Genomic DNA, 19,009 nt, shown 5'->3' with positions numbered 1-19,009 from the left:
CATTGCTCCCCTGAGAGTCACTGAATATAAAATAGAGAACCAAATCTGCAGTACTGCGGGTCTGTGCAAAATAATAGTTTGCGAGTTAGAATTGATTTTTGCATTCCAGGGGAATAATCAGCCTGAACACAACAAGCACAGTGATGACAGGCAATGGCTTACAATACTGCACAGCATATTTAAGTGTTTGTCTGGCTGCATGTTCTGTTTCCCTGTGGGATCATAAGGTTATTCCCCAAAAAATGTCATCACAAACCCTCTCAATCCTCGGTCAACCTCATTTACATTTTTTTACTATGAATTGAGGACTTTTTACAGCATAAATGATTATTTTAGCAATTATACTTTTTTTTCCTATCATTTTTTTTAAGCCCTAAAAGACATGCTGAGCATATTATCTCCCTGCCCCAGGATCATGTAATGCTGCCAGCTTTTCTAGTCACCCTGCACTACAGCTTCTGAGCATTTTATGACTAGTTTTCAGTGACAGGGGAGCCTTCCCTTATTCTGTGCTAGACACTTTATGTTATATTTCCCAAAACAGACTATGGATTTCTGATTTTGGTGCTGTGATCCCCAAGCAAGGAAGTGGGATAATCACAGCTGAGGCAGGGAGGAGATCATGTAGTTCAATGTCCTGCTCAGAGCAGGGTCAACCAGGGCAGGTTGCCTGGGATTGTGCTTTGTCAGGTTTTGCATATAAAGGATGGAGTCTCCAGATTTTTCTGGGCTACCTATTCCACTGTCCATTCACCCTCACAGTAGAAAAGTTTTTTTCTTATTTTTAAGTGGAATTTTCTGTGTTTCAATTTCTGCTTTTAGTCCTGCCAATGGGCACCACTGCCAAAAGCTTGGCTCTCTCTTTTTTATTCCATTGCAGCAGGTATTTATCTACATGAATCAGATTCCCCTTAGACTTCTCTTCCGTTGGCTGAACAGTCCCAACCTCTCCTCAAATGACAGATGCTCCTACCCATTCATCATTTTTGTGCCCCTCTGCTGAATTTTCTCCCCTGTCAGTCCTGTACTGGAAAACTCAGTGCTGGACCTGGCACTCCAGGTGTGGCCTCACCACTGCTGAGGAGAGAGAGAGGAAGGAATCTCTCTGTCCATCTGCTATCAGTGCTCTTCCCAGAATAGCCCAGGATACCTTTGGCAAGGACATGTTGTTGCTCAACATTTTGCCCAGCAGAAGCCCCGGGTCCCTCTTGACAGAGCTGCTTTCCAGCCAGTTGGCCTCTAGTGTGTGCTTGTGCCTCACCACACGCAAGATTTGGGATTTACCTTTGTTAAACTGCATGAGCATGTCCAACCTGCAGAGGTCCCTCTGGATAGTGGTGCAACCATCTGGTGTATCAGTGATTCCACACAGTTTTATGTCATCTGCAAACTTGCTAAGGGTGTATTTGTCTTACTGTCCAGGTAACTGGTAAAGGTGTCAAACTGGATTGGATCCAGTAGCAACCCCTGGGGTATAACACAAGGGACTGATCTCTAGCTAGACTTTGTGATGCTGATAATAGTGCTTTAAACCTGACAGTTCAGCCAGTTTTAAGTCCACCTCACTCTCTGCTGTTCTAGCTTGTACTTCATCAGCTTCTTTATGAGACTCTAATGGAAGAAAGCATCAAAGACCTTCTTACAGTCAAGATAAGCAACATCCACTGGTCTCCCTTTACCTACCAAACCAGTCATCTCATCACAGAAAGCTTTCAGGTTGGTTAAACGTGGTTTCCTTTTTATAAAACCATGTTGACTACTCCTGATCACCTTCTTGTCTTTCCATGAGTATGGAAATGGTCTCCAGAACAGGTTCATCCATCACCTTCTCAGGGATTGAAATGATGCTCTTCCCTGGATCCTTCATCCTCAAGATAGGGGCAACACTTGTTTTCTTCCAGTTCTCGGGAACTTCTCCTGATCCTCACAACTTTTCAAAGCTAATCAGAGAGTCACTTTGCAGAGATGTTGGCCAGCTCCCTCAGCTCTCATGGGTGCATCCTGTCAGGTTGCAGGGACTGGTGTGTGTGGTGGTTTAAGTGCTTCCTAACCCGATCAGCCTCCATTGAGAAAAAGTCTTTAGCATTAGTTCAGACTTCTCTGGTTCCAGAGGCCTGGGATTCCTGAAGGCTGATCTTTCCAACACAAGCTGAGATAAAAGAAGGCATCAAATACATCAGCCTTTTTCATGTCCTTTGTCTTCAGGTCCAGCACCTCATTTTCTCTGGTCTTCTTTTTGGTGCTTATGTACTTGCAGAAGTTTGTCTTGCTGCCCTTCACAGACCTTGTAAGACTGACCTCCAGGTGGGTTTTGTTTTTTCCTAACCCCAGCCCTGCCTGCTCAGACAGTGCCTCTATTGCTCCTGACAGAGCAGGCAGCAAATACACAGAGCAGTAAGTGCTGGGTAACCTAATTTGAGTCCTTGACAGAGACCAGCAGTCTGGGGGTCAGGCAGGGGCAGGAGCCTGCAGAGCACTGTCAATTTGCTCGAGTGGCCCCAATTTCTGCCTGAAGAATAAGGCAAAATCTCCCTGCAGCATTTTCTTCCTTCTAGTCCTTTGTGTTTAGTCTTTGCACTGAGCTGATTTTTACTTAGTGCTGTTTAATAACGAATGGATACCAAATCACCTTTCCTGCTGCAGGGGAGCCACGGTGTGAATGGCAGTGGTGGTAGGGGGAACATGGTACATAGACAGACTGGAGAATCTAGACACTTGGGGAATCTCCTAGGATTGATTGCTTGGGAAGTTTGTGATTCTATTCTGATGGTGTAGAGTGATAACCATCAACCCCTTAAAAGAAAGAGCCCTATCTGACCTGTTCTTTTGTTTCTTCTTTTGAGTCACATACTTTGATATGTGTATTTCTGATTAAAAAAAAAGAAATTACTTTTTATGTACCTGAAGAATATTTTTAAAAAAACAGACACAGATAATACAATTCATAGGACAATTTGTTTTTCATTCTATTTACACCTCTTAACACTCCACTTCATGCTCCATACCTTGCATTGCACACTCATTGCATTGTAAATGTGTTGCTTCCTTACACAGAAATCATGTTCTGTTGCTCACTGCCTCACTTATGTACTCCCGAGGAAAGCTTCTTTGTTCAAGTTGTCCATTAATCAAGATGAACCTCAGTTTGTATGGTCAGACATGAAGGAAATGTTAGAGATGAGCAGAACTTCTGGTAGGGAGATTGTTTATTGAGACCAAGGCTGGTGGGAGAAAAAACTGTTTTTTTTGCCATGAGTTTGACTCCTCACACTGAGCTTTCACCTGCAGGCAGCATAGTGGAGGGTGTTTAAGGTTTAGGCTACAGTTTATGTCACATAGCACATTTTGTGAGGCTTACAATGCTGTTTGGGTTTCTGCTGCAGTCTTCAAGCACAAGGAGATGAGTATGGATGCACCTTTTTTATTTGACTTGCACTAGGTGAACTATTCCTATGGTACTACTTAGGCTGTAAATACACCATACAGAAATCAAGTCAGTTAAAATCTGGGTTAGGCTGTCTTACATATAAGTTTGTCACCTGCCAGCTTGGAAATGTAAGCTGAGCACATTCAATGCATTATTCTTCTTATTATTAAGAATTATTTTACTCTTGGGTTTCTCACCACATTAAAAGAAAATGCAAACCTCAGCTTAAAGTAAGTAAAGCGTAAATCTTGCATCATAATTATTAAAACTGACCTAACAGTTGGTGTTAAAAAAGCAACTGTCTGGGAATACTAAAAGATTAAATAAGGTGAGCTTCATGAATGTCTGCTAAAACATTCTGTCACTGAAAAGATTACAGTCCAGATCCATAGATGTACTATACTGATAACTACTCTGTTTAAATAGATTTATAATTTTTAAGCTGCTTTGATCTTAGTAGAATTGATTTACTTTATAACAGAAGAGGAGCTAGCCAGACTTCTTTTCCCCTAGTTCATCAAACCCCTGTCATTTTTGCTCCTAAATGGAAACTGTTGAGACAATGTATGGCAGTGCTTCCTTCCCATCCTCCTGGAACTCCAAATAAATTTAGTTTAACAAAGACCGGATGTTTAAAATAGTAGAGGGAAGTTCTTAATTTCAGTGAAATTGATGCATAGGAGGAGTAAGTTCAGAAGTAGTGTCAATCTAAACAGAGATGACCAGATAACTGGGTGTCCTGCTAGTAGACAGAAGGACTGAAAGGATGGAAAGCATAGGAAGGACCATCCACTATCAGTAGGCCTAACAAAACTTTTGAAAACTCTGCTTTCCAAATTAGTTAACGTTGCTTCAAAAGGAACATTTTCTTTTTTTTTTTTTTCTCCTTTCAGTGAAATTTTGCCAGTTCACTCCAAAATGGCCTTTGGGTACATGGCAAATCAAAATTCTGTCTACTCTTGTAGGTAAACAATCTTTTTTAGCATAATATTTATCAAAGTGCATAGATATTGTAAAGGGAAGTTATTTTTCCAAGTTATAATCTTAATTACCTGACTTTTGTGTCCTTTTTTTCTACTCAATGCACTGTCAAAATCTAGTCTTAGGAAGCTGGTTACTGTTTCTAAGAGAAACATCAATAATTATCAAATTCAAAAAGAAAAAGAGATGAAAATAAAACCAGCACTGGTTTTGGTCTTGTCTCAGTGTCTTTGCCTTTGCACTGGCTGTAGTGATAAATAGCACTATACTTTAAAAGTAGAAGAAAATAATTGATTAGACCCTTTCCCTTCATTTACCATAGTGCTTCTTTCCCCTCTGGGTTTGTGCAGTTTAATTTCCCATTGATTCTTTAATGATTATAATGTCATAGAGAAGGCAGTGTTTGTCTTCATTGTGCACTCTGGATAACATGCCAGACCTGAACCTTTCCTTGCTCGTTCTGGTGTAGGTCTGTGGTCATTTGACTTGGAGTTAAGTGGGGTCTCAGGCCAGCTGAAGAGTGTATGGTGAGTGCATCCTTCTTCTGTCACTGGCAACATCTAATTAGTGCCAGTCCTTATGCTGCAATATTAGTTTTGTAGGTCAGACACTGAAAGACTAATTGCAGAGAAGGGCCAAACACAAACCATGGGCTCAGTTATTGTAATCAAAAAAGGTAAAGCTCATGACACTGGAGAAATTTGTATATGAAAAGAAGTTCTAAATGTATGTGGCAGGTATTTCACAGGCTTTTAGCATGTACTAAGGGAAAGGATGTTTTAAATTCCCAGCCAAATCCCTTTGGTTGTGATAGATTTCTGTGGGTGTCCTCCATTGCACTGTGGTACCAGAATTGTGGTGCAGTGGCAGTAGGTGATGATAAGGAAGATCTTGTTTCTCTCTTGTTGATTACCACTTCTGTCTGAAAATCATTTTCCATTCTGATGACATCTCTTTCTGCTTTATCTTTCCTGTGATCAGTGCTACTCTTTCAGAAGCACTATACCCCAAATATAGAGGATTAACATCCTATGCGTTATTGTTTTCAAGGAATATCTACAGGAATTGTTTTTAAATTGTAGATTGAAAAGATTTGTTTTCATATTAAAATTATCTGGTTTAATTAAAGCCATCTTCACTGAAATTTTCTGTAAGAATAATACTTTTAATAACACTGGAATAATTTCAGGTTTTAGAATTATTATATTTCAAACATAAGCCACAAGCAGAATTAGAGGGCAGAAAAGGTTTTAACAAAACCGCCAAGCAGTCATGATCTGAGCTCCACAGGGAGCTTTATCACATACAAAGAGATTAAAAAGAAGTCATAGTCTACTGATTACGTAAATGGAAGAGAGAGGCATGGAAAGACAAAATGTTGGATTCATGCCTGGGATGCCTTCACAGAGAGCGTGAGTGCCATAAAGTATGTTACTGGAATTCAGCTCTCCCTTGCAACTTTATGATTGGGGTGCATTACCCTTGGCTAAAGAGCAAAATTTATTTCTGATTTAAATAGAGTTGGATGGTACAAAAAAAGATAAAAATTAAAACTCTCCACACGCACACACACACACACAACCCCCCTGTTTTTTTCGAGGCTCAACTCCATCCCTTCATCCTCAACTCTTCTACCTCTGCTCCCCTACCTTTCACTGGAGTGCTGCAGTGGTGCAGGGGGATGGGGAATGGGAGGTTGTGGTTGGTCCATAACAGCTCCTCTATGTCTCTCCTCCTTCCTCCTTCCCTGCCCCAGTGTGATTACTTCCCATGGGTTGCAATCCTTCAGGATAAATCTGCTCCTCTCTGGGCTGTGGTGTGGACACCTGCTCCAGTGTGGTACTCTCCACGGGATGCAGGATGTCCTTTTTTGGCACCTGGAGCAACTCTTATCCCTCCTCTTTCTTTTATCTCGGTGTTCCTTCTCCTCATATTGTAGCGACAAAGTAAAACCTTAAGTAAAAATGTTATTTTTTCGTCACATTTTGGTTTTTTGTTTTGTGAAGCAAAATCAAAGGGCTGCCTCCTCAGCTTGGCATTAGAAACAATATTCAATCTTGTATTTGCAGCAGAAAGCAAAGATGAAGAAACCATGGGAGTGTGAAGCCAAAGTAGTAAATAGTTTTATTACATGTTTATAAATGTTGTATTACTGTACAGAGAAAGAGACTGATCTCCCAAAGGCCTGAGCTTGCAAATCCTCATTTCATTCTTGGAGTCACATCATGAATAGTTTGGAGCAGTGTGTAACACCTTGGCCATTAATTGCCATTAACTTTGCCATTAAGAGCTGTCAAGCTTTTTGCAACACAAGAGCAACCACACAAGTGATGGGGGAAATTAAAAGAATGGGAGTGGGAGGAACTTGGGGGTTTTGTGTGCAGTGCAGATGAAATGAGAAAGAAAAAAGAATATTTAGTGGGATTCAGGTAAGAATAGGAGGAAACGGAGTATTATAATTTCTGGTTGTTAAGATAATAGCTCATGTATAACACAAGAAGCAAATATAAAATGCAGCACGTGTAGGGGATTGAATCAGTTCATATTTAACTTATTTATGCAATTTTGAACATTCAGAAGTGTCATGTGACACTGAATGCAAGACACAAGTCTTCTATCTGTACTTATTAAATATGTATTAGGTTTATATCTGAAAACTCTCTGTCTCAACGGATTGAACAAGTGACTGGTGGCTCTATAGTTTTCTTCACTGTTCTGGTTCTGTCTGCTGGCATTTAGTAATATAGGAGTCAGAATCCAAACTGGTTATCTCTGAGTATATGTTCTTAAATGCAAGAGGAAAAAGTACAAGGAGAGAGAATCTAAGAAGTGCAGTTGTAATGTTATTAAGGTCTGATATAGTTACTTATTGCTGGAGTAGAGTTTGATCTGTCAGCAAGCATCCCATAGTTTCCAGTTGTTGATTAGGGTCAGGCAGTTGTGCACGTCTCATAACTTGACAGGCACTTAGAATAGCATCTCTTTTGTCCCCAGGATCTTGATATGAACCCCAAATCCCATGCAATACATGGAACATTGCATTCACATGCACTTTGGGTTGTAATGAGATAAAGACCCTCTAAAAAAAAAACAACCAAAAAACCACTCTGACCACCTCCCCCCAAATAAACTACCCAAAACAAAACAATACATGTGATTTACAGATCATGTGTATTAATTGGATTGTCTAAAAAAGGTCTTGTTGTTTTTAGAAACCCACAATCACCTAAAATACACCATATGTTTCTTAAAAACCTGTAAAGGAAAGGCATTTTGAACAGGCTGCTGTGCTGTGAACAAGGTCTGAGGAACAGGGAGGCTGTGGGGTCTCCCTCTCTGGATGCATTCAAAACCCACCTGGATGTATTCCTGTGTCACCTGCTCCAGGTGACCCTGCCTTTCCAGTGGGGTTGGACTAGATGATCTCCAGAGGTCCCTTCCAACCCTAACAACTCTGTGACTCTGTGATCTCTGGCAAAGTCCATACTGAGTATTAATGTAGCTGAAGTGTGACAAAAAAACCAGCATGAGCAGAGATAACTTTTCAGCACCGGTGGAGTCGCGAATGCTTGTTAACCTGCAGGTGTGGTGGTCAGAAAAATGAGTTTAAAAGTCATATTTTGATAGAAAGTGTTTTGGTTTTTGATAATTTTTTTTTGATTCACAATATTGTCTTCATAAGATTTCATTTTCCTGTCAGTTAGATGTACGTTTTTGGCCTTTAAGAACACAGAAACTCATCAGAACGTTGTCTTAACTATTAAAGTTATTAATGGGTAAAATTATCCCTAATACTTTATTCAGCAAAACATCATGTCATAAGGAGACTGGAAGAAAGTTTTAACCCTGCTTTCATAGTAAAGCTGAATAGCATTAAAGTGTTTTCAGCTTATGCAAGGGTTTAATTATTTCCTTGCACTGAGATGAATTAAACGTGCACTTAATTATCTTGCTGAAGTGAAGCAATTTCTTTAGTAACTTAACCAAGCAACATACAGCACTTTAAAATACACATGTGCACTATGGGGGTCCTCATGTCTCCCTTTAAAATATCTTGTCTACTCTGCAAGGATAGTTAATATTCTGGTTGTGGTTTACAACTACTTGAGTGCTTGATAATTTAACATTATTTTAATAGCTAAAGCTGTATTGAAACCAGCATACTTCATAGAGTTACACTGGGCAAAAATATTTGGAAGTACCTTAAATTCATCATTAATTCCTCTGTTCTTATTTCCATTGTTTGTTGCAGGTGACATTTACGTTAGCGCTGCCGAGCTGGTGTAATGCGAGGAAGGACACATCATGAAATGGAAACATTATCCTTTTTTGGTCATAGTAGCTGTACTCAGCCTTTCCAGATGCCATCAGTTACTGGGCCAGCTCATTCCAGGTAGGTACCTCTTGTTTAAACATAAGTGTTCATGTTTCTATGAGTCATGATGTGTGCAGGAGTATACCTGAAGTTCTCTCTTGGTGTGTTAATGTGTGTGTGTGTAGCTGAGAAATTTATGAGCAAATCTACATATGTAACACACAGGATTTAATAATTCAACTGTATTGTTTGTGCTACAATCAGTTACTTTATTGATTGCAAAGGAAATTATAGAAAAGGAGTAGCATGAAAATATAAGTATGAAAAGGTTAAGGTGACTATTAAAGCATTCCTTTGATTAGCATTTTTGGTGGAGTGAAGATAGTGCAGGAACAGACCTGAACATCAAAGGGAATTGGAAATCTATAGAGAACCTTCCTAAAGAAGGAGCAAAATAGCAGCAACTGTGAAATGCTGAAATGCAGTGTTTGGTGAGGCCCTAGACACCAGGGATTGTCCTGGTGCCTGTGTGTGGCAATTGTTACTGGTGCAAAGAGGAGTTGCAGGTGTTCATAAAAATGGCAAGATACTATCCAGCTTTATAGAGAAGGTGGTGGTAAAATAGGCAGCCTGTATTGCTTCATCAAACTTGTTAAAGTAACACACAGGAAACAAAATGTGTTTTGTAGTATTGTTTATTGGTTTTGGTTTTTTTAAGAATAAATCTGTAAAAAATTCAATATTTGTAAAGAAAAATCTAAACAACCTTTGATCCATGCTGCTAATGATGTACAACCTTTCAGGAAAACACAATAACTACAGAGGGAAAACAAAAGCTACATGATTTTTTTTGTGGTTGATTTTTTCTACTTTGAATAATAATGCAGAAGATTTCACTGGCTGACTTTCTGAGTTGAATATGTTGTGCATACAGAATTTTGTGGCTATGCAATTCTTCTCCATATATCTCTGGACAACTAACTCAGATATAGACTACTGAATGAAAAGAGAAAGGAAAAGGTTTTCCTCAAGGATTTGTTCACCTGTAATGAATGGTGGTTCACAGAAAATAAATTAAGGAAATGAATTGTTATTTTTTTTTCCCCTGGCTTTGCTGTTTTCAAATGCAAAAAGACTCCAGAATAAAGGAAGATGTAAGTTAAAATTATCATTTTAAAAGTTTGACCTCAGACTTCAAACATAATCTCAAAGCAATTTACCTGTCACAAAGACATCTACTGCTCATTTTAAAAGGAACGCCTGCAGATCCAAATGTATTTGCATGATAGCTACCTCCATCCACTTGCATTGGTTTCAATTTAGTCCTGGTTTTGTAGTCTCCACTAAAAAGACTGTTTGCATTGTATTACTTTTTCCATCAAATTAGTTTCAGAATAAAATCACAGGTGGCATTTTGATTTTTTTTTTTTTGTCCCTGCTTTGTAATTTTCATCACAGACCTCAGACTTGAACCAAGAGATTACTGTACTTGGCCAGACATCAGCATGCTCAGCCTTGCTGGCAGGGTGCCAGGAGTGTGATTATCACAAAAGATCAAATAAAGCAGGATTATTTTTTTCCCTTTAAGCAGTTCATCCCATTCATTTTGCTCTTTTCATGTCTATTCCTTACAAAGGCACATCTCCTCTTTTTTTTTTTTTTTTTCAATGCACAGAAAGAGCAAAATACCTGTGCAAAATCTCAAACTTTTCCCTTAATTTAATGGGGGAAAAAGAAATAATGATTCTTTAGAATTCTGCTGTAACCATAAAAAATATCAATAGAGCAATAGGTAACAGCTTTTCCTGAGGATTGTTAAAAGCATTAAGCAACTAGAATGTCTGTCATCATAGTACCACTAAACAGTGTTATTTTATTTCAGTAAAAAACGTGCTTTTAAAATAACAAATTTAATGGAATTATTTTTAGATTATGTTATCAGAAACCTTTAAAAAAAATGAAATTTTATGGTTTCAAACTCTCCATTTCCATCTTACCTAAAAATTGAAAATTGTTCCAGCTTACTGATGACACAGCTTGTCATGTGAAATTAAAGCTATCAGAAATGTGTTAAAGCTTCCCCTCGGAACTGGAATACTCAGCTTTTTGTAAAATGTGATGAATTTTAATGGTGGCCCCATAACTTTGAAACATTTGTTGTAGTTTTTGCTGGATCTTTTCATATATTCTTGTCAAGTCTCACTCATTTGCATATGGGGTCCACAGGGAAGTACTGTCTCCCCCCTTTATTAAAATCACGGCTGAGCCTTTCATCTCATGTCATTACATCTTACCTCTAATTCACATATAAAATACACTCACAATTCCACTATGACTGTCTCCTGAGGCATAAAGTATCTCTGCCTTGGCACATCTTTATTTAATCAGGGATTGAACATTATCTGGGAAAGATGTGATTTTTTTTTTTTTCTCCTTCTTTCCAGTTGCTCTGCATATTTAAAAGCTGAAAAACTTGATAGCTGATTTTAAAGTGCACTGGTCTAAGAAAACATGGCATTAACTAATGCCATATCATGTTTAGATGCATATGTCAAGGTCTGTGTTTTCAGTTAAGTCATTAAAATGCTTTAAAGTTACCAGTTTGAAAAAAAACCAAAAAAACCCCAACCAACCAAACAAACAAAAAAACCCCAACAAAACACCAAAAAAAACCCAACAAAACACCAAAAAAACCCAAACAAAACAAAAAAACCCATAAGTTTAACCTACACCAAAAGATTTTAATAACTTAAACTAATTTTTTTTGTGTCTCTTTAACATCAATAGAAGTGACTTCAAGCTTTCAAATTTGTGGTCTATTAATAAAGACAAAAGAGCAATCCTCATGGATTTGGCTGGGTTTGGGATCAGGTCCTTTAGCAGTGAGTATTGTGGAAGTGCCCTCCATCTGAACTGGAACAGATGCCACATATGTGGGATCTTGTCAATCCTTGAGCTTCACAGAGATATCTGGACAAAGAAAGTCTTGTAAAAACATGGAATGGCAAATCTTGAATGCTCATGGTAGATCATTAATAGGCTTTAATTAGATTGTTAGAATTAATAGATTAATAGGATTCTCTGTAGATCTGTGAGAGAGGAGGATGAGGAGAAAGCCATTTCTAAACCCAGATTTTGGAGAAATTTTGATAGGAGCTTCTAAACCCATGTTCTCCACAAGTACCATGCACTGTTTCTCCAGGAAATATGTTTCCTTTAAGAGATGCAGATATGTAACAAAGCATAAGATATATAAAACATACATCATGAAAGATAAATTTGGAAAATGTGTGTCAGTATTGTAAGTTAAAAAAAAAAAAATTAAAAAACTGACCCTCTCTGGTAAGCTTACTGAAATCCTGAAGAGAAGCAGTCCAGGATTTAACTTCTTCTGGGGCAGAAAATAATGTTTTAAATTTTCTTTTCCCTAATACTTCTTGGCTTATTAATGAAATACTACAGGAAATAAGTTCACTCTCCTAACTCGTTTGCCTTTTTTCAACAAGAGACAATTATTCATAGTGAAACTTCCATAAATTCAGATTGTCTTTCTTTCATTGCCTCTAAGATGCTATAGTATAAGATATCCTTTTGGAATCTTGGAAGTCTTACATTAGAACTGTTGTCAAGTTAATCATAATTCAGTAACATAAGTAACTGAATTTTTTGGTATCATCTTTTTGTTTTTTTTTAAATCACTATTAACTTTTCAGTACTCAAAACTTTGTGATCTGGCTAATGAAAACAAGAGTTGTAGTTTTGAGCTACTTATCACATTGTTGGCTTTGTTCTCTGAATATGATACTTGAGATTTATACATGTGATTGATACATTTTGACGAAAAATTCTGTATTCCTCTAGTTTCCCTGCAACCTGTGAAGGTACCTTGAATAAATGGTTCCTAGCCCTGGAAGATCTTAATTTGCTGCTTCATAGAGAAAAATCAGGGTCTTATCATGTGTATTCAGGCGTTCTTCTGTACTTTTTAAGTGCCCGAATGGATTTTCAATCAAATATTCAAAATAAATCTGTCAATGATCTGAACAAGGCACTGAATAATTCAGATGAAGCATTTAGCTGGTTTTGTGGTTATGCAACTCTTTTTCTGAGCATAATGTTTAAAGAAAAAGAAATGTTCGGGCAAACCCAACCAACCCATATTTTATCTATTAACCATCTTTTGGCACAGATCCAGAGGCAAAGAGAATTGGATGCTTAAATTTCATGTAAGCCCCTGATCATGAAGATGTAAAGTGAGAGTGAAGGCTTATTGAGCTAAAAAAATTAAGTGACCAGTGGTCTCTTGACACTTTTCAAGGGGTGGGGGATATGAATTTAAATTCCTCCAATTGGAAGGTAGTTGAGGATAGTTTTCATCCTTTCTGAGGAAGTGATCTGACAGCTAAGCTCATGTTTATGACAGGCATGGCAAGGGGTTTTTCGTTATAACTTTGTATTACTTAAAAGTAAAACAATGTTTTTAATTATTTTATGATGAGCCAGTAAACCTTTCAGAGCCTGGTTTGTAGGTCACAGGGGAAATAAGGCAAAGGGCAGAAGCCAGAAAAACCCCCAAAACTTACATAAAGCTGTACCTTCTCAGATATAGAGCTATAAATCCCAGACTAATGTTTACTCTGAAGAAGGAAGGACATGATTTAAGAGAGTCACATTTTTAAACATAGGTCCCCAAATTCCATGCAAATTCCACTTATTCTTTCCTTGACTCTGAGGCCAAATGAAGATAACTTTTATCTATTTTTTGATTAAAGACATATGTATAAATACAAGAGTGGAAGTGTGTAGCTCTGATGTAGGAACACTCACAGAATTATGGAAAAAATTAGGTTAGAAGGCACATGGAAATCATTTAGTCTGCACTGGATGCACTATTCCATGTGCAGACTTGTGAATGACAACTAGAGGGAACCAATCACCCCTCGACCTGCTGTTTGTGCTCTCACTAGAGCATCCCAGTATTTTGGTATCCTTCCCTAGGTCAAGGGCACACTGCCAGCTCAAATTCAGCTTAACAACCATGGCCATAGATTCATCTTGTGTCATTAACTTTCCATTATATAAGTTCTACTGTAGAAAACAGAATCTTGGAGGATCTGCTCTATTGACAGACTGTAGTGGCAAGTGGTGCATGTTCTCTGGTAATTTTGTTTTCACAGGCTTTATGAAGTGTCACTCTCAGCCATAAATTACATTTTTGTGATCCTAATTTAATATAACAGTGACAAATGCATCTGTAGCTGATGTGCAGCAAGGGATGATGATTTAATGTATTGTTTCCAGTTGTAAGTGCCACCAAGTTTGTAGACTGTGGTAGTCAAGGTCAAATTCAGAGAGAGTAGACAGACAGTTTTAGGCCTTGCTGGGGTCAAGGAACATGTGGAAAAATGTGCTTCTGTCATGCACATCCAATTAACTTGAAAGAGACAGAAACAATTGTCAATTCAGACCTGGAAAAAAAAAAAAAAAAGAAAAAATATAGACCAAACCAAACACCACTCCCGTTTTGACTGGATCCCTCCAAAGAAGGGACTCTGTTTAGATGGAGTAAATAAAATGAAAATTGAGAAATGAAAAAATTGGCATCTGCACTCTTGTAAAGTCTGTGCTTGTGTTCATGTTCATGTCTGGCTCTTCCTTCTCTTCTATCCCTGCAAAGTGCATAGGCCATACTGAAACCTCTTATAGAGAGGAAGCAGCACCAACTGAGATCATCTAATTTGACCACTGCTTTTTTTGTATACATGTGTATATGCATTTGTAAGTATGCATAATGACATACAGTTATCAGTTAGTAAGTCATCTTGCCTCATGGACCATTCAGCTGTCTTTGAAATGCAGACCAATATGTCATCCTTGCAAAATATTTTTAAAATATCCTATATCCTAATATTCATGAACCAGATCACATTATGTTATGATACAATGCATTTGTTATCAAGGAAACATTACTATGTTGCTATGGTATAATATTACCATGCCTAATTTCCATTATGACTGTACAAACGAGATTACTTAATAACACAAGAGATAATAATTTCTGTTAGAAGAAAATGGAAAGTGTGTAGTAAATCTCATATAATGTTTTCAGTTAATATACCTCCATAATGATCATGTAATTTTTTTAGTCACCCATGCCTGCTGGTAGAAGTAAAAGTAAATAGCTATTTTTTTATTGATTTAGGATATTGTGACCAAATTTTAAATATTTTCTGAGTCAATCAGATATGTGCCAGCTGATTTTTTACAGTTTTGTCGTTTACCCATCTTTGTGAATTTGATTGGCATCAATACATTTTTCAAAGTACTCAGATTGTTCACGTTTGTGAGCTTTATGGTATGACCTTAGGCTTTCCCTGTTGGATGGTGGGTTTGGTTTTTTTGTTTTGGTGGTTTTTTGAGTGGTTTGCTTGTTTGTTTATTTTTAATTGTTTTGGGGTTTTTTTTTGTGATTGTTTTTTTTTTTTTCCAACTCCTCTCCTAGCTTGAGGTTTGTAATTGCTATTAGTAAAAATGTTGTGCCTGAAAAGAGGACATATATTAAAAGGGGGGAAAAAAAAATCCCAGCACGTGCCTTGCCTTCCAGAGATTGTCACTGTGTACACTGAGGTCTTAATAAATAAAAAGATTGCCAGCTGTACTTCAATTCACAGCTTCTTTATTAGCCTTTAAAAAGAAATAAATAAAGCATGACGCTTTATTTAATTGTCTGAATAGACGGAGACGAACCAAGAGGCACAGTCAGCTGCAAGACACTTAATGAAGAAATCCCCATTTTTAATCTAGCTGCAGAAGACACAACTCTTGTGCTTTGATGATCTGGCCTTTGTGATGAACCTGGCTGGAAAACCACATGTGCTGCACCGTCTTCCTAATTAAGTCATCAAAATGCACTGGAGCAAACGGAGTGACTCGCGTAGACCAGTATGAGTAATTTTAGTTCCTCTATTGCTTGGTTAATAGAAAGTGGCACTGTTCTAGATTATGACTGATAGAGGTGAGGTGCTACAGCTGCTGTCATTGTGCTTGTAGGTAGGTGCCTTTATAAGCTGTTTCTGTGCGTGTGTATGAAGGAACAGCTTTCTTTGTTTTTCTTTTCTCTTTTTGAGGATGTAATTTCAGAGGCGTTTCATCTGTATTTTCTTTTTCCTCAAGAAAGCCAGTGCTTGTGATTTTCTTTAAAATATTACAGGTATTCTATTTGATTTGGATGCACTGACAGAGCATCCACCAGAACTGATCTCGAAAGTAAGGATTTAGGAATGCTGCCCACTAAAACAAATTTGAAGATAAACAAGAAAAAATTTCAATCAGAATCACAATGATACAAAAAAGTTTGAGCCTATGTTACGAGGGTGTTATCAGTTTTTCTGATACAGACTTGACTGGCCACAGCTAAAGAATTTGTAAATGTGCAGACCAGCTTCTGAAGTTTTTATTGGTAAAATTGTTTGTAAATACTCATTCCTTGCTTCATGAATAGTTTTACTTGAAGCTCTTATCTTCTTGGAGACAAAAGTATGCCAGCTATGGAAATCTTATAATCAGGTCTTGAGTGTCCATCGTATGCATTATAAACTTAGATGGCAAAACTTTCCTAGTTTACATAGCTCTGTGACACTCCCAAGTTGATAGCAGGGTTGCTATCACATTTGCACACTGTAATCTAAGAATAATACATTTGCCTAAGTTCTTCTATAAAGGTTATGCTTCATGGGTTTATGAAGGCACTGACATAAATGCTCCGTATATATTTGGAGATAATATAAATAGAATTCTCCCCAGAAGTTATTCTGCCTATCTTAAAATTAATAAGAATAAATGGGTTTTTTACATAATTCATCAGTTATCCTGAGAATAATCTTCAGTTACAAAAGTAGAGCACAAAATGACAATCTCTGTTGAATCTAATATTTATTTAGATGATCAATCTGTTAGAGCTTCAAAGCAATTTAATGTCTTTAACATCAATTATAAAACTAATTTCAGTCATATCAGTGAAAGAATGTAACAATTTACAAGGGTATTTTCACTTATGACTACTCAAGGGGTTACAGTAGACATATCTACACTTGCTAATTTATTTTCAGTACTGTGAAATAGAGTGTCTAGAGATGCTTTATTAGATATTTTAATAAGTGTTGAACATATTTGCACAATTTCTGCCCTGACAAAGGGTGATTTATATGCACCTCTGTCTGCCTATGCAGAAAAATATTCTTTTTTTTTCAGTCTACCATCTTATTTTTGCATAAACTAAACAGGAAATTACTCCCTTTTGGCTGATCTGAATTTAAATCAAAGTGGAATTTGTGAAAGCAAACAAGTCTTGTTTTAAGCTTATTTCTCAACCTTAACTGTTGAGTTAAATTGACAGTAACCTTATTCTAAGTATTTATACTGTATTGATGATGATGTTATCAGTACTGTACTGTGTAAATAATTAGTTGCTGCATCTTCTTCATTCCAACCATTTTTATAGCATTTCATAAATGTTTACAAAAATACTTTACCCTAAAAGTAGAGGTTTAAAAATCATCATATTTTTTTGATCCAGAAAGAAGCTTGTGTGTAGCCTATATTCAGAGGAGTTGATATTTTATATTCAATATATCCACACTATAAGGCTGCAGGTACTGTGAGTTTCAATGAGTTTCTATTTTTGTTGATACGTCTTAAATATTTTTCCTACATTAATTTTTGTATGCTAATGGTCAAAATAACATGTCAAATAGTCTATGTATGCTACTACTAAAGCAGTGAATTCTCCTTCCTCTGTAGCATGAAAACAAAGGAACACCTATTCTTTACAAATGTGTTTTGCTCTAGGCATTGTTACAGGCTACCAGGAAGATAAAAGAACCCTTAAAAGTGCTATGAAGCACATCTGGTTAGCCATTTGCTGTTAAGTTTCTATGTTTAGACATTTCTTTAATTACATTTTGGGTGTGTTTATTTGTTTGTTTGGTTTTTTTTTTCCCCCTCTCCCCAGCATTACCCTAAGGGAAAAATTTAATGATGTTATTTAGAACTTGTTTTTTAAATCAGATCACAAATTACTGAGGTTTTAAGCCTACTTCATTTTGACACAGAGCTGAGACGACCACCAAGGTCACACTTTTAATATATGAAAATAAAAAGGCAGTTAATGGTACACAACAAAAGGATGCTAGATTGTTGTTTCTTTTTTTTTTTTTTTCTTCCTTTCTCTCTCCTGTCTTTACAAAATGAATCAGTCGTGCCCTTCAGGATTATATTCACTGACAGTACTCCCTACTCACAGTAAGATTAAACAATTTCCAGTTCTCTTTATGTCCATCTGGCACTTAAAAACAGAGGTGAAAATTAAAGGTACTTTTCAAGTATAATACCATTTCAGAAAACGCACTTTGTTATATCCAGTAATGCTCAACTAAGATCATGGCACTGACCTAGCACAGAATTGATCTGTTGCAATTTTTGAAAGTACTTAATATGTAAGTGCTTCTTTGAATGCATGTTACCTACGATGTCTAGGACAGGTTAATACTTGAAATTTGATAGACACTTAGACCTCTTTGTTTGTTTTACCTGTAACACCTTAACGTGCTTTTTGAAGGCTGGTGTTGCCCGTGACCACTTCTAGTCCTCAGTTTCCACCATCTCTTTTTACCGTGTCTCTTAAGCACATCTTTACTTATGAATGGCAGCTGATTAGCTGGATTTTATCTGCCTATTAAATCAAGACTGAGCATTGTGCAAATTCAGAATTGGAGCTGGCAGCCTGTGGGTGTTCACAACTGCATCTTCCACTGAGGAAGATTGGGAAAAAGTTTACAGATGTTTAAGTAAGAGCTGAATCACCTCTTGGTTGCATATGTTCATTTGTCTGTTTAATCTGGTCTCTCCTAACTTCTACACGGATTCATTATTTTCTATTCCCGTTGATTTACTTCCTATTTTTTACAATTTCATTTGCTTTTATCTGTTGTTTAAACATGTCAGAATTTTAGCCTTCAGTTTACAGTTTGTTTACAATTTACAATCTGAAATAGCTGTGATTTGCTTTACTGCAGACTTCAGGTTTACTTCAACCACCTTTGCACAAATAAGCTAAAGTGGTTTTAAATTTCAGCACTTTGGTGGCCTGTTTCTGAAATAGAACTTGTGGAGGGTTTCTGGTTTGAAGTTGGATCTGTTGCAGGAGTAAATGCTTCTTAGACATTACCTTTATTTTAGCACTTGGGTTGAAGAAGGTAGTTTGGATTGGTCTCATAATTTAATCGTGG

At 37.2% G+C, this 19,009-nt stretch overlaps 1 protein-coding gene across 1 annotated transcript in view; it reads left to right on the top strand.

Moving 5' to 3' along the window:
- ROBO1 (roundabout guidance receptor 1) overlaps positions 1-19,009 on the top strand; it is a 706,479-nt gene that overhangs the window by 81,747 nt on the left and 605,723 nt on the right. The window contains exon 2 of the mRNA XM_051781122.1: positions 8,661-8,801. Coding sequence (XP_051637082.1) covers positions 8,714-8,801 — 88 coding nt within the window. The 5' untranslated portion in view covers positions 8,661-8,713. The remainder of the gene's footprint in view (positions 1-8,660; positions 8,802-19,009) is intronic.

Source organism: Manacus candei, unplaced genomic scaffold, assembly GCF_025592945.1.
Source record: "Manacus candei isolate 608988 ecotype Guabito, Panama unplaced genomic scaffold, ASM2559294v1 h1tg000014l, whole genome shotgun sequence".
Classification (NCBI taxonomy): Eukaryota; Metazoa; Chordata; class Aves; order Passeriformes; family Pipridae; genus Manacus; species Manacus candei.
This window is presented reverse-complemented; position numbering and strand designations above follow the sequence as displayed.